The sequence below is a fragment of the Carassius carassius genome, chromosome 12, assembly GCF_963082965.1.
Source record: "Carassius carassius chromosome 12, fCarCar2.1, whole genome shotgun sequence".
Lineage (NCBI taxonomy): Eukaryota > Metazoa > Chordata > Actinopteri > Cypriniformes > Cyprinidae > Carassius > Carassius carassius.
Genome location: NC_081766.1, coordinates 27,097,573 through 27,112,376, shown reverse-complemented (window position 1 = coordinate 27,112,376; position 14,804 = coordinate 27,097,573). Strand labels below are relative to the sequence as shown.

At 38.7% G+C, this 14,804-nt stretch overlaps 1 protein-coding gene and 1 long non-coding RNA gene across 2 annotated transcripts; one reads left to right on the top strand and one right to left on the bottom strand.

Moving 5' to 3' along the window:
- Window positions 1-2,202: 2,202 nt before the first annotated feature.
- LOC132155145 (prothymosin alpha-B-like) lies at window positions 2,203-5,299 on the bottom strand. Its single transcript, XM_059563967.1, has 5 exons — window positions 5,146-5,299; window positions 3,315-3,377; window positions 3,129-3,210; window positions 2,952-3,040; window positions 2,203-2,843 (listed from the first exon to the last, which is right to left on the bottom strand). The coding sequence occupies exons 1-5, from the start codon at window positions 5,188-5,190 to the stop codon at window positions 2,799-2,801; spliced, it is 324 nt and encodes a 107-aa protein (XP_059419950.1). The 5' UTR covers window positions 5,191-5,299; the 3' UTR covers window positions 2,203-2,798.
- Window positions 5,300-13,395: 8,096 nt separating this feature from the next.
- Window positions 13,396-14,804, top strand: LOC132154274 (uncharacterized). Its single transcript, XR_009437139.1, has 3 exons — window positions 13,396-13,514; window positions 13,592-14,631; window positions 14,700-14,804. It is a non-coding gene; the product is annotated as an uncharacterized LOC132154274 (long non-coding RNA).

The window sequence follows — 14,804 nt, the reverse complement described above, 5'->3', positions numbered from 1 at the left end:
TGATGTTACAGTACTTCAATCACCTAAAGACTTTGTCAATAGACCAATGGGAATTACTGTTTAGTCTAACAATCGAACTTTAAATCTTATTATGATTCTGAATAACTGAATAATATCTTACTAAAGTTATTTTCGAACATGAAGAAACCATTTTTTTTTATTATGTTAAGTTTAAATTAAAATATATCGATTTTATTTGAGCGTGTAATGAGATGTACTCACTAATCCGGGTCACACAGAACGCGTTTCAAGTTTCAAAATAAATTGATCCTACACTGAGACCGTTTCCGTTCCTTAATGTGACGCAGCTGATGTGCAATAGATTTGGTTGCCAGTAGGCGGCAGAAAAGGACAGTGAATTTTAAAGAGACAAACGGTGGACGGTTTATTTGAATGGGATGCGCTTCACTTTGTCATATCTAACGAGAACTCGTGCAGTCTGCACGTCTGCAGATGTTATAGACATTATTTTACGTGGACCTCTTCATGTCATGGACTGTGTTTACCTGTGATTTGTCCGTTTTATTAAGCGCAAAGAGTTTTAGTTTTTCATTTGGCTTTCATAAAGAAAATTTAAAAAAAACATTGATCGTGGAGAGATTTTAAACGGGATATCCTTCGAATCGGGTCGTTACGTACGGTCTGCAGTGCACATCTGGTAAGATTCGTAATTAAAGTGTCAACTTATTTGAACATCTGTATCTGGGCCAGATTTAACTAGCTTTTTACATAAAGCTCGATACGGCTATTAGTTGCAATTCCACGTTTGTATCTGTTAAGCCCCTTGCTGCTGTGTTTCAGTTAGTGCATGTTTTTGAATGCTCACTTCCTCATTTCCAATTCATCGCCAAGTACATACTAACTTACTTAGTAAGCCATCTTAGTATGCCTGAGAAATGTAGCCGTCTTGTTACTTGTCAAGTAAAACTACATGAATGTTCACAGAATTTCAGTTGCCAACATCCTGACATGCATTTACATGTTGTGTTTGATAGATTGGCATCGTGCTGTTGTGACACACCAGCAGTGGTGCTGCTGGAACCTCAAACACTCAAGCTGCTGTCTGCATATTGAGATGCACTTCCATGAAGGCTGGTGGACGGCTGCCATTCGGTCTAGTCTAAGCAGCTCCTTTTATCATGATCAAACCAATGCTTGCACTAAAAACTGGGAAATGTGTGAGAGAGATGCAAGGGATGAACTTGGTAAGACAAAATGTGAGGTGAAAAATGAAATGTGGAATATTTAGTATTTTCTTATAAGTTGCTGTTTTCTGAGCTGAATGGTCTATTTTATGGAATCATAGAAGGTTTGAGGATTTCTATCCAAGTAAATGTCTCTGTAGAAAAAAAAGGCAAAATATGACTGAGTGGTTTCAAACACATTCACACTCACTCGTTCTACAGTCTAGACCACAAGTATTCACTCTCCTCAAACCTGACCCTGACATGTAAGCCTGAAATAGACGCCTACTTAGACATGACATCAGCCAGTGTTTTAGCCAAACACACACACAGTTCACGTCTGCAGAGCCAAATGCCCTGCACTTATAAGTCTAGTGGGGAAGTCTCAACAGCTGTGCGAAGGCAGTGAGAACACCAGATGTAAGAACGTAATGCACTTCAAAGCCTGCTTCTGGCAGTATCAGACTAGCATTCCCTTTCTAAAGAAATAATTGTGTAAACTCAGCCTTTAGGATAGAAAACCTGCTTTTCGAAGGTTTTAGATCTGCATGAGGATGACATTTACAAAAATGGGTTTATATGGTTGAGAACTAAAAAACAACTGGCACTTTTTTCCTTTTGGCTTTTCTAGAGTGCTGCAAATTATTCACATTTTGTGGAACCATGCCATTTTTAATATCTAATGTTTTGGAGTGTAACTTCCTAAACCTTGTAATAATACTGCTTTTATGTAGCCACATAAAATCAATTCATTTTATTTATACTCCTGAGTCTAGAAAGTGGTTTTGGAAAATGAATATAGTGCTCCAATTCTTATATTTATCATGTGTCAAAGTTGAGGGTCTCATAAACTGAATTAATAGGTGGAGCATCAGATGTTCCAGTAAACAAATACTGAAGGACAGGCATTAGCAATACCGGTTTACATTTTTCTAGCTACAGCTAGCTTGTTTAGTCGGTCACAATGAATGGCATTTTTATGGGATTTTGAAAAACAAACAAAAACAATAAAGAGGTGTAACTCACAAAATAAAAGTTAAGTTTATTGTTGAACAACAAACTCCACACATACAACAAACAGGCCAAGGTAAAACAAATAATGTAGACAAAACAAAGTCAAAAGAAACCAAAACTCCTTTTCTTTGGCCTTGCCCTCCCATACAAAAACTAGTTTATGGTACAACTAAAGTTCATACATAAAATTTACTGGAATGCTCTTGAGTTCAATGGCTGTTGATTTTATACATGTTGTATTTATGTTGAAATATTGAGACATGGTCAAACCAAACAAGTAAAATTTCCATAAAGAAGCACCGTTTTGGTCACAGAAGATCATGATTAAGTGGCTGACCTCTTCACAATATGTACAAAAATATAAAATGTAAATAAAAATACAAACAAATCCTTGTCTTGCGTATTTTCATTGTGAATGCTGAAAATCTGAGATGTGGTCGGTCCTCTAGAAAATTTTAAATTGGGGTCAAGTTGGTTAACATGGGTGACTGACTTGAAAATGACCATGTTTTATGTATTTGAGTCCTTTATGCCACTGGCTCCAACGGTTTGGGTTAAAGCAGAGACATCTACTCCTGCTCCACAAGATGAAACAATCCTTTAATCATCATCATCCGTCTTCTGCTTCTTGGGGTCAATGTCATCCTGAAGAAAAAAATAAGTTTTATTTAAAAATATATTATACTACAGAGACTCAGGATGTTAACCACCATCAGTTGGATCCAGTATTTAAGTAGCAATTCATTATTGTACCTCATCTTCTTCATCGTCCTCATCAGCAGCCCGTTTTGTTCCTCCACCTAGCTCATCATCATCTTCATCATCGTCCTCATCTTCATCACCTATAGTAGTTGACCAGTAAGCACATGATTAAAACGCCAAATTAATTTTGTCATCTCAGAACAATTTGAACATCAAAGTTGCACCTACCCTCTCCTTCCTCTTCATCTTCCTCATCCACCTCATCGTCCTCTTCATCATCAATTTCAGGCTCTCCGTTTTCTTCATTCTCCTGTTCACCCGTTTTAAAAAAGGTCATTGTAAAAGTGCATAATCTCCATGAAATACCTTTAGTTGAATTTTACGAGAGGTCAAGAACATTTCCCAAGTATTTACCTTTCCGTTAGTGGCATCTTTTCCGTTTTCCTTCTCCTCGAGGAGTTTCTTCTCCTTCAGGTCCTACATTCAAAAAAATATTTTTTTTAAACATTTAACTTCATCAGATTTGAGCCATCTGTGTCCAATAGGCAGAGTCTATGCAGATTGCGACTGACGTGAGCAAAACGCCCCCTATGCGCACAAATTTAAATTGCATCTCTAATGACGCCCCTCTAAAATTGACGCCTCATTGGCTGCAGCGGACAGTTCAGCTTTCCATCAAAGACTCCTGCTCCTCGTTTGTAATCTGACCCTTAAATGAGATTTTGGCGGCTGTGAGTACTGTAAAAGGTAAATTCAATAAGGAACTATATTTTGGCGAGTAAACACACTTACATCGCAGCTCCAGAAAAAACAAAAACAATGTTAAACCACCAATCATGATGGCTCATTCAGAACCAATGGACTGTGGTTCAGTGAGCGGATGCCGAACTCTGAAGGACAAAGAAAGCGCACGCATGGCTTTCACCACCGTTCATTCCGTACACGACAGAGTTCGCCATGCACTTCACTATCGCCGCCGTCACGTTAACCTGGATTTAGTTCGCGCAGTCGCAGAATCGACAAGAAACCGTAGGCAAAAAAAGCCCACAAGCTGTCAAAAACGGCACATTATCATGGCCTCTTTGAATTTGCGTTGACGGGTTCGATTTCAGTTAAAGCCAAACTAAAGTAGTTAAACGAGCCTTACCAGTGCAAACATTTTTTTATTTATTCGTTTATATAATCCTTAGCCCTTAAGCCGTTTATCAACCACATCAACTAGGACTGCCCACTTAAATTAGTCTCTGGCTTCATACTAGTAAACCAACAAGCCCACGTTGCCGTCACACATGGAAAAATATTAACTCGTCCGAAATATTCAACGAGAGCATTAGCCATATTATTCGATGTACGAGCTCGCATATCAGCTGCGAGTTTAAAGGGCTTTCGAATACGACAACAACGTCTTAAACGTCAAACAGTTCGCGTATACTATTTATTAACTTTTTTTTTTTTTTTTTTTTTAGAAAATTTGCGTTTGAAACCCGATGCACTTCAGCGTCTAACCAAGTTCCGCGTATCGGCTGCCTGCATCAGAGTCGTTATCGGACGTGGAGTTAAAAAACCCGAACAGCGGTAATTCGAAATAAGTAAATATATAGCCTATGCTTATTTAATCCCGTCAAATGTGTTGCATTGCATTTAAGATTTCCTATCGATTTAGGCTTCAAGCCACCTAGACAAACCGGCAAACTTTCAGCCCTGAAGCCATCGACCGATCAACGCGTTCTCAAACATGCCATAATGCCCGTTATAGCCACAAACTAACCGGCAAATGTGCATACGGCGTAACATATCATATAGATTTAAGATTTGAAAAACGGCATACAGAGAATTACAGGTATACGGATTTAACGCGGTAAAGCAGTTGCCGTCCACAGCGCATATCGCTGCTGTTCAAAGGGGAACTGACACACTTGTATAAACAAAGAACCCGCGCGCGCAGACTGTTACATTCCGGACAATGAGAAATTGCGTTTGAGTGTGCTCTCATTCCGCACGCGCCAAGGAGCGGGTTACAAATGTTTCCATTTAAAATTCTCAATACAATGCATCAATTTAAATCACGTAGAAAGCGGTTATCGCATACTTCGTCGTTTACTTGTAATAATCAACGATTCTTTCCGGTACCAGCCAAAAACTGCCTACACGTTTTACGATTTTAAATCTGAACTAGAAGACAAATGAAAGAGAGGAACATGCTTTTGAATGAAAATTTCGTTTATCTAGAGACATCTGGTCTTACCTTTGCGGAGATTTCTGTCGCGGAGTCAACCTTCGTGTCTGCCATAATATTTTGTATCAAAATTCAGAACGCAGGAAAAAGCAAAAATATTCCGCTTGTATCCTCCAACAATCACTATTGTAATGAAGCTTTCTTATGCCGACGACATGCGATGAAGGAGGCTTTATTATAGATGTGCGGGCGGAGCATGAGAGGCGGTCGGTTTTGTTTGATTGGTCAGCGGACTCCGAGGGGGGCGTGTTTTTAAGGCAATAGAGTGGAACAATGGAAAGTATTTCTAAACGTAAAAGGACACACCCCCAGCCGGTATTTCACCAGAGAAGACACACCTCCTACCTCCGCTTTTCACGCATATCTGTGCAACGCATGTCCACATTTCCTCACCAAATACGTTGATACGACATTAAAATATGAATTCGTTCCTCTCTTCATTAAAATTGATAAGTTGGCAAATGTCGTATGTCCACGAACTGCTTGGACTTATTGACCCCTAAATCACCTCTAAGCACAGCAATTAGCCTACATCTTTTAAAGATAGTCAGTCACATTGCCGAAGTTCGAAATCCACTGGCACATAAATAAGGAAATGTTTTCAAAGCATGTAGGGGTGGCATTTGGAAAAGAGTTTTCGTGCCAGATGCAGCATTGCAGCTCCTCCCCTTTCCGTGAATTTGCACTAAACTTAGCACTGAGAGTAAACGCAAAAACAGCTAAAAAAGAAAAAAAATAGAAAAGAGAGAGAGAAAACGAAAACAAACCACCAACAACTTTACCAGCCGTGCTTTGTAGTTGCAAAACCTCTTACAGAAAGAAGAAAGCCATATAAAGTCGATGATCAGATTTTTAATAAAGTAAAAACTAATCACACGATGTATGACGGTGCAACCACTAGCGTTTCATATCATGTTTTAATGGAAATGCGTCTTCCTCATCTTGGCATCTGTAAATAATATTGTTAGAATTTGTATTTACTTATTTATTTTATTAAAACACACGTCTTGTGCGGTCTTATTCGGGATGAGAAGAATTTAAACAAAGCAGAAGCCATAACCTCGCCGGCTAACATAGAGGGGAGGGGAATTTCGGATACTTCATCATAACCTACATTCAAATTCTACTTTGATGAAGAGACTTCTTATAGTCGGTCGCAGCTGATTGGATACCCAGAAGATCAGAACCCACAGTTGACGCTTTGCGCGAAATTATTGGATGCCAGAGATGTCAATCACACAAGTGTCCCACAGCGTGCGTGAAAGCCTGGAAAATGGATTCCACAGGATTTCTGGCCTGGATGGCGATTTGTGAGATCAAATCTTGTGGCGGTGGAGTGTAAACTAGCGAAATGTAACAAAATTGTTTAAAAAAGATTACTAAATAAATACAAATGAAATGGAACATAATACAAAACAATTTTTACCGGGCAAATAAGAAGAGGGATTCTTATTTGTATTTGTGTTTATAAACGAAATTAATAAATACTTAAAAAATTTAACATGAATAATATGGAAAAAAACATTGGCTAAATTTAAATCAATAAAAACTTAATCTCTTGCAAAAACCTGTTCTATACATATATCATCTTGTCAATCTAAACATGTAGTTAAAAATAGGCAAATTAAGTTTGTCTGTTTGTACAATTAACTTAGATTCTCATCACTTACTAAAATAATTAACCACCCATTATTGTCTAAGATTTATAGATCTCAATGCATTCTAAATTATTTATAGCTACATGTGTGTTATAAACAGTATTAATAGCTGATGTTATAATACCATCAGTGAAAACATTATAACCTGCTTTTACATTAAAGAGGTGCCTAAATATTGAAATCTGAACACTTATCATCCTTCACACCTAATACTCCACTTTAATTCTAGCATCAGGCCAAATTTCCTGCTTTTCAAGCTAATTTTCCCTAGGGCAGAGTACATATTGCTGTACAAGACAAGAGACACAGAGAAATACTTCCTCGTGAGTAGGCAGTGAAGACTGTGCATGTGTGGACCTGCCAGGGAGATGTGTAGGAGGAAAGCACTACTGTGTAAGAAGTAACTCAGATGATTGCATCTGACTCTCTGAGGTTCAGACAGGTGCATTCTTCTAGTAACGGAAGATGATTGCCTGTTCAAGACATCCAGGCAGACACCAGTCATGAGTAGTGTCCAGTGTTATCTGGCTTTAGAAAACACTATCCAGCTATCAATGTGTATTCCTTCACTATGAGTTTCTTCTCCTAAAAAAATCAAGACATGGTCTAAAATAAGGCTGTTCATTTGCATCTGTCAATTTTTTCTTCTGATAGTGTCTTGGAGACAGGAATGTGTTCCCTCTAGTGGTAAAAAAATATCATAGCAGCTACTGACATCATCTCTGTCTCACAGTGATAATATTAATACTGTGTAATTTATTCTCTTGTGGGTCTCTGTTTCATCTCTGCCCTCTTTGCTTTCCTAGAAGAATATGGGTTTCTGAGAGTGGCATTGAACTTCCCCTTTAGGAATGTTTTGGAACACAGATGCAATTTCCACAAAAAGAAAGTGCTCATTGAAAGTAATAACACTGGCCTGGTGTATTTTAAGCATAATGAGACCAAGCACACTCTGCTGATCCCTAGCAGAAAATAACTGAACAGCAATGATTCCGTTAGTGGCTCAAACTACTTCCTAAGAGAGGGCAATTTTACTTGTATACAGTGATATTTATATAACACAAATGTAATATTGTTACCATTTTGGGCATGGTAATGCATTGTAACCTATATGCTCTCAAATCATTTGTGTGTATACAGTGATAGTAGTAGAATTGTATTACTGTTGCCATCGGCATAATAATGTATTGTAATCAGAATCAGAATCAGAATGAGCTTTATTGCCATGTATGTTCACACATACGAGGAATTTGTTTTCCTGACAGAAGCTGCGCAGTGCAACATAATGACAGTGACAGAACAAAAAACACAAAAATTGAATAAAAAATAATAAAAAAATACAAATAGGTAGGTAAGGAACGAAAATATACAAATTGACAATGTATGGCAGGTATATTACAATGAGCATTATGTATGTACAGGTATATTATGTGCAAAAAAATTTAAGTGTATGCTAAGTATGGTGTTAGATAAATAAGTGTATGTATATATAAATATAAATAGTGTAGTGTGTTCCACAGTTTTTATCAATTGTTCATTAGATGGATTGCCTGAGGGAAGAAACTTTTCCTGTGTCTGGTCGTTCTGGTGCTCAGTGCTCTGTAGCGTCGACCAGATGGCAACAGTTCAAAGAGGGAGTGTGCTGGATGTGAGGGGTCCAGAGTGATTTTGCCAGCCCTTTTGCTCACTCTGGATAAGTACAGTTCTTGAATAGATGGGAGGGTTGAGCCGATGATTCGCTCAGCAGTCTGGACTACCCTCTGTAGTCTTCTGAGGTCAGATTTAGAAGCTGAGCTGAACCAGACAGTTACTGAAGTGCAGAGGATGGATTCGATGATGGTGGAGTAGAACTGTTTCAGCAGATCCTGTGGCAGGTTAAACTTCCTCAGCTGGCGAAGGAAGTACAACCTCTGCTGGGCCTTTTTCACAATGGAGTCAATGTGAATGTCCCACTTCAGGTCCTGAGAGATAGTTGTGCCCAGGAACCTTAATGACTCCACTGCAGTCACAGTGCTGTTCATGATGGTGAGTGCGGGGAGTGCAGGGGGGTTTCTTCTGAAGTCCACGATCATCTCCACTGTTTTGAGCGTGTTAAGCTCCAGGTTGTTGAGACTGCACCAGACAGCCAGCTCTTTAACCTCCTGTCTGTAAGCAGACTCGTCACCGTCCTGAATGAGGCCGATGAGTGTGGTGTCGTCTGCAAACTTCAGGAGCTTGACAGAGGGGTCCTTAGATGTGCAATCATTGGTGTACAGGGAGAAGAGCAGTGGGGAGAGAACACAGCCCTGGGGAGCTCCGGTGCTGATTGTATGGGAGCTGGAGTGTATTTCCCCAGCCTCACTAGCTGCTGCCTGTCTGTCAGGAAGCTGTTGATCCACTGACAGACGGAGGTGGGCACGGAGAGCTGAGTTAGTTTGGGCAGGAGGAGGTTTGGGATGATCGTGTTGAAGGCAGAGCTGAAGTCCACAAACAGGATCCTCACATAAGTCCCCGGTCTGTCTAGGTGTTGCAGAACATAATGCAGTCCAATGTTTACTGCATCGTCCACAGACCTGTTTGCTCTGTAGGCAAACTGAAGAGGATCAAGTGATGTCCTTCAGATGGGCCAGCACCAGTTTTTCAAATGATTTCATGACTACAGACGTTAGAGCCACAGGCCTGTAGTCATTTAGTCCTGTAATTTTGGATTTCTTTGGGATGGGGATGATGGTGGAGCGTTTGAAGCATTAAGGGACTTCGCACAGCTCCAGCGATCTGTTGAAGATCTTTGTGAAGATGGGGGCCAGCTGGTCAGAACAGGATTTCAGACAGGCTGGTGTAACACAATCTGGGCCTGGTGCTTTTTTCCTTTCTGCTTCCGGAAGACCTGGCGCACTGAATCCTTGCTGATCTGTATTGCAGGTGTGGGGGAGAGGGGGGATGCAGGAGGTGTGAATGGTGAGAGTGCTTGATTGGAGAGGTGTTCAGGATGGGTTGCAGGAGCTGTTAATGGTGTGAACGGTTGTTTGGAGAGGCATGTGAGGTCAAAACAAGATTGTAAATCCTGCTCTGCTTCATTAGTCCATCTTTTTAAAGTCCTTAATACAGGTTTAGCTGATTTAAGTTTCTGCCTGTAGGTCGGTATAAGATGAACCAGAAGGTGATCAGAACGTCCCAAAGCTGCTCGTGGAACAGAGTGATATGCATCCTTTATTGTGGTGTAACAGTAATTCACATGCTCTAAAATATTCAGAGTGTGTAGTAAAGAAAATGGTGGAAGATATTCTGATGAACGTCTTGGTGTTCTTTGTACTTTCAGTGAAAGTTAATGTGGTCCAATGAAATTCGGATGCATACAAAATAAACATGGCACAGTAAAACAAACAGTACAGAAAGAGAAATTCCGGACTTGAATGGTTCAGACTGGGTGAGGTGAAACCCAATTCTTCCTGTCCTTCCCACAAGAGTGTGAAGTCATAAATTAGGCATGGTGCCCTTGGTGAAAAGATCGATAACAAGAGAGGAGAATGAGATAGGATGTGAGAGCGACCTCTACAGAAAGCATGCCAGTTCCCCTTTTCTTTTTAAATTAAAATATATAGAAGGTTAACAGGTGAACCTAAACTATCAGCTGTGAATGTCAAAAGATTTTATAACCCCTCACTCATCGTTAATAATAATTAATTTGCCTTACATTTCCCAATCTCAAAGACTTGAGTATTAGTGTTTACATGTCTAGATCAATGCAAACAAGGCATGATTGAACTATTTTGACCGCCATGATTCACAACTTCTAGTGCATTCAGGTGGAAGTAAAATAATCTCTATATTTTATTTTGCTGTATAATTCTCGATTAATACAAGCAAATACATAGGTATATACACTCACCTAAAGGATTATTAGGAACATCTGTTCAATTTGTCATTAATGCAATTATCTAATCAACCAATCACATGCCAGTTGCTTCAATGCATTTAGGGGTGTGGTCCAGATCAAGACAATCTCCTGAACTCCAAACTGAATGTCAGAATGGGAAAGAAAGGTGATTTAAGCAATTTTGAGCGTAACATGGTTGTTGGTGCCAGACGGGCTGGTCTGAGAAAACATCCAGTATGTGGCAGTCCTGTCGGCGAAAATGCCTTGTTGATGCTAGAGGTCAGAGGAGAATGGGCCGACTGATTCAAGCTGATAGAAGAGCAACTTTGACTGAAATAACTACTCGTTACAACCAAGGTATGCAGCAAAGCATTTGTGAAGCCAGAACATGCACAACCTTGAGGCGGATGGGCTACAACAGCAGAAGACCCCACCGGGTACCACTCATCTCCACTACAAATAGGAAAAGGAGGCTATTTGCACGAGCTCACCAAAATTGGACAGTTGAAGACTGGTAAAATGTTGCCTGGTCTGATGAGTCTCGATTTCTGTTGAGACATTCAGATGGTAGAGTCAGAATGTGGCGTAAACAGAATGAGAACATGGATCCATCATGCCTTGGTACCACTGTGCAGGCTGGTGGTGGTGGTGTAATGGTGTCGGGATGTTTTCTTGGCACACTTTAGGCCCCATTAGTGCCAACTGGGCATCGTTTAAATGCCACGGCCTGCCTGAGCATTGTTTCTGACCATGTCCTTCCCTTTATGACCACCATGTAACCATCCTCTGATGGCTACTTCCAGCAGGAAAATGCACCATGTCACAAAGCCCAAATCATTTCAAATTGGTTTCTTGAACATGACAATGAGTTCACTGTACTAAAATGCCCCCCACAATCTCAACCCAATAGAGCATTTTTGGGATGTGGTGGAACGGGAGCTTCGTGCCCTGGATGTGCATCCCACAAATCTCCATCAACTGCAAGATGCAATCCTATCAATATGGGCCAACATTTCTAAAGAATGCTTTCAGCACCTTGTTGAATCAATGCCACGTAGAATTAAGGCAGTTCTGAAGGCGAAAGGAGGTCAAACACCGTATTAGTATGGTGTTCCTAATAATCCTTTAGGTGAGTGTATATGGCTAAACATGTCTTGGAGGCGCAGCAGCCTGAAGTATGTTTCTCTTTGATCCTTTTCATAATATGTTAAGAGCTGCAATATATCAAAAATATATATCAAAATATCAGGCTTGAATCCACCAGGACCTGCTCTTCTACTTTCAAGATGTAGAAAATACCCATAGTATTTACAACATACTAAAATAACCAAAATGTATTTTATTAAAAAATAAAAATGATTATGTTTATTATCATTAGATATTCATATACAATTATTTACTTATATTCAATAATAAATACATTAAAAGGCCTAATGTATGCTTCAGAGATTTCTTAATTCACATGGGGTGATGAATGTTTTAATTAGGGAACATAAAACAAATCATACATAAAAGGTTCAGGAAGCTTTCCCATCCTTTAAAAAGAAAAGAGAAAAAAAAACATAAAAAAAAACGCTCTAATGTGTTTTGACGGTGAAATTAACTTGAAATTGAGTTGTGGGAATGATGTAATAGTAGCATGTGATATGTCTCAAGTTTAGGACTTCAGGCAGATCTTTTTGTACAGTAAAGCCGACTCAATGTATTTATCCCAGGCTGTTTTCATGTCACCTCAGTACTCTATTAATACATTATCATCTAAATTTACACTGCTCTATTTCCCCATTCTTTTAAGTCTGAAGCAAATGGGGCTGTTCACACAAAAAGCATTCTAGGACAGAAGAATTAAAAAGATCGCATGGTGTCTTGAGATGCATTCATAAGTTCTTTTAAGTTTAAAGGTTATTTTAGAAATGCAGAAGTCATGTGCAGGATGCTGAAAGAGCAGCAAAATGGTCAAAGGATGTGGTCTAAGTTTACACAGAAAAACTATCAGTGCACTAGAATTTGTTCTGTGTGAACTCTGAAGCCTACATCTACCTACAAATGACATATGTTGCTACTTATTAACTTTTGGATTTTCTTGATTTCTGAAAATTTTGAATGAACATAGACCTATTTTAATAAATTTTGATATCCTTTTAAAAAAAAAGTGTGGTGAATGTGAACATAAAAAGATAAGCCTGAATATAGACATTATGTCTATAATTTGTGGGAAAATGCTTGTTCACACATTTCGGCTTATAGTGTGTACCTTTTTCTTTCTTTTTTTTTTTTTTGAAGTGGTTGAGCTCAAATGACTTTATGGTCTAACATAAAGTGCACTAAAGGATTTGGAGGATGCAGCAGAAAGTGCCTGAAGCTAAGAAGTTTATACATAGCTGATCAGTGAAGTGCACTAAACTACAGTACATATTTAAAGTGCTACAACTATATAAATGTATCTTACAGGAGTGGGGAACAATAAAACTGTATGCAACAGAAAAAAAAGCTGTAATATTTCATTAACATTACTCTGTAGACTGAAAACTGGAACCAAAGTATCAAATTTATTAATGTCCCAAGAAAAACTAAATACACAGTCACAGTCAAATTCTGAATTTTGTTAAAACCATATGATCCTACTTTAAAAACAAAACTAAATGTATCATTTATTTGTCAAGGATGACAAGATTTCCTTATTGTTTATGAATGTAGCAGTACAGTACCTTTTTTTTTTTAATAAACCTCTTGCGGAGAAATTCTGATTCTCTTCCTTGATGTACCTTATTCTTCCGATTTATCTACACTGTTTACAAATACTGCCTTCCTTTGTTCATCTACTGTATATTGCCTGGTAAAGTCAGATCATTGCATCCAGGGATGTTATTCTAATGTTGAAAATATTTGTCTAACTAAGAGACATATTATCAAAATATGACATTTCCCTGCACTGGATAAGGTTATTTTCATTCTCAGGACGCTGAAGAAGTCCTCTCCTCAGCTGCAACACACTGTGTAAGGAAACTATAGGAATGTCACAGGCATAATGACTGCATTGTGTATTTATTCATTAGTTTTAATAAGAAGCATTCACAGTCACATAGAAAACAGAAATAATAGAGAGAAACAGTGACTGGGCATCAGGGACAAGAACTGAGCTTATTATACACAAGTCCTTGGAGCAGAGAGAACCATTGTGAGACTATTTTTTTAGTTTTTCCACAAAACACATTTCATCACAAAACTGTGTCTCTAAAACTGAGACTCAGAGACACATTCTGTCCCTCCAGTACATTAAGAGTCAGTTGGTGGCTTATAGTGCACAGTTATGAAGGGCAGATATGTGAAAGGTTTGGGCCCTTTCAGAAATTGGAGCAAAGGATATGTATTGGAGCATATGTATTCAATAGTTAATATCACTGCTACAAATGCATGCTCCCACCAGCTCAGGTCAATGAATGTGCTACGCCTTGTTGTTCCTTCACAACAAGTCCAAAAAAAAAAAAAAAAAAGTCAAAAATGTCACCCGCTGTTGCTCTCTGGTGGAATAAGCTAACCTCCACCACCTGCTGAGACCATCACCTCTTTCAAAAAGAAGAAAATATTCTCTGTATTTCTACTGTTCTCTGTCTTGATTCCTAATCTAGTTGTCAAAAAATTTTTCCCAATTAAAATAAAATAAAACCCTGGCACTGTATAATTATGAATATTGTTGAGGAGTTGCTGTGTTTCTCTTTTGAAAGTCGCTTCAGATAAAACTGTCCACTAAATGCATAAGTGTAAATGCAACTGTAATATTATTCTAGTGTGGACACTGACACCATTTTCTCCCACATAAATGAGGTTAGAGGACAAGGTTAGATGAGCAGAGGACTTTCCCATGGACCCTATCACAACAGTCTTTCCTTTCAGATTAAAAATTAACGTCGTCTCAGGTTGGCCCTCAATGCCACATATATCTCTCCATGGCTCTCACATAGGGAAATAATGTGTGTGTGTGTGTATATATATATATCTATATATATATATATATATATATATATATATATATATATAGGTAATTAAAGATGTAAACAGTTAAAATATCAGAGCATGTGATATTTAATGATCATTTTAGTTCTTAAAATAAATGCACAGGTGCGATTTACCATGGGTTAGAAAATTCAATTTAA

Excerpts from the sequence above, each read along its gene's own strand:
- LOC132155145 (XM_059563967.1), bottom strand. The coding sequence starts at position 5,190 with ATGGCAGACACGAAGGTTGACTCCGCGACAGAAATCTCCGCAAAG. Across the intron at positions 3,211-3,314 it reads AAGATGCCACTAACGGAAAG|GAGAATGAAGAAAACGGAGA; the intron begins GTAAATACTTGG and ends ACGGGTGAACAG. Across the intron at positions 2,844-2,951 it reads AGGACGATGAAGAAGATGAG|GATGACATTGACCCCAAGAA; the intron begins GTACAATAATGA and ends TTTTTTCTTCAG.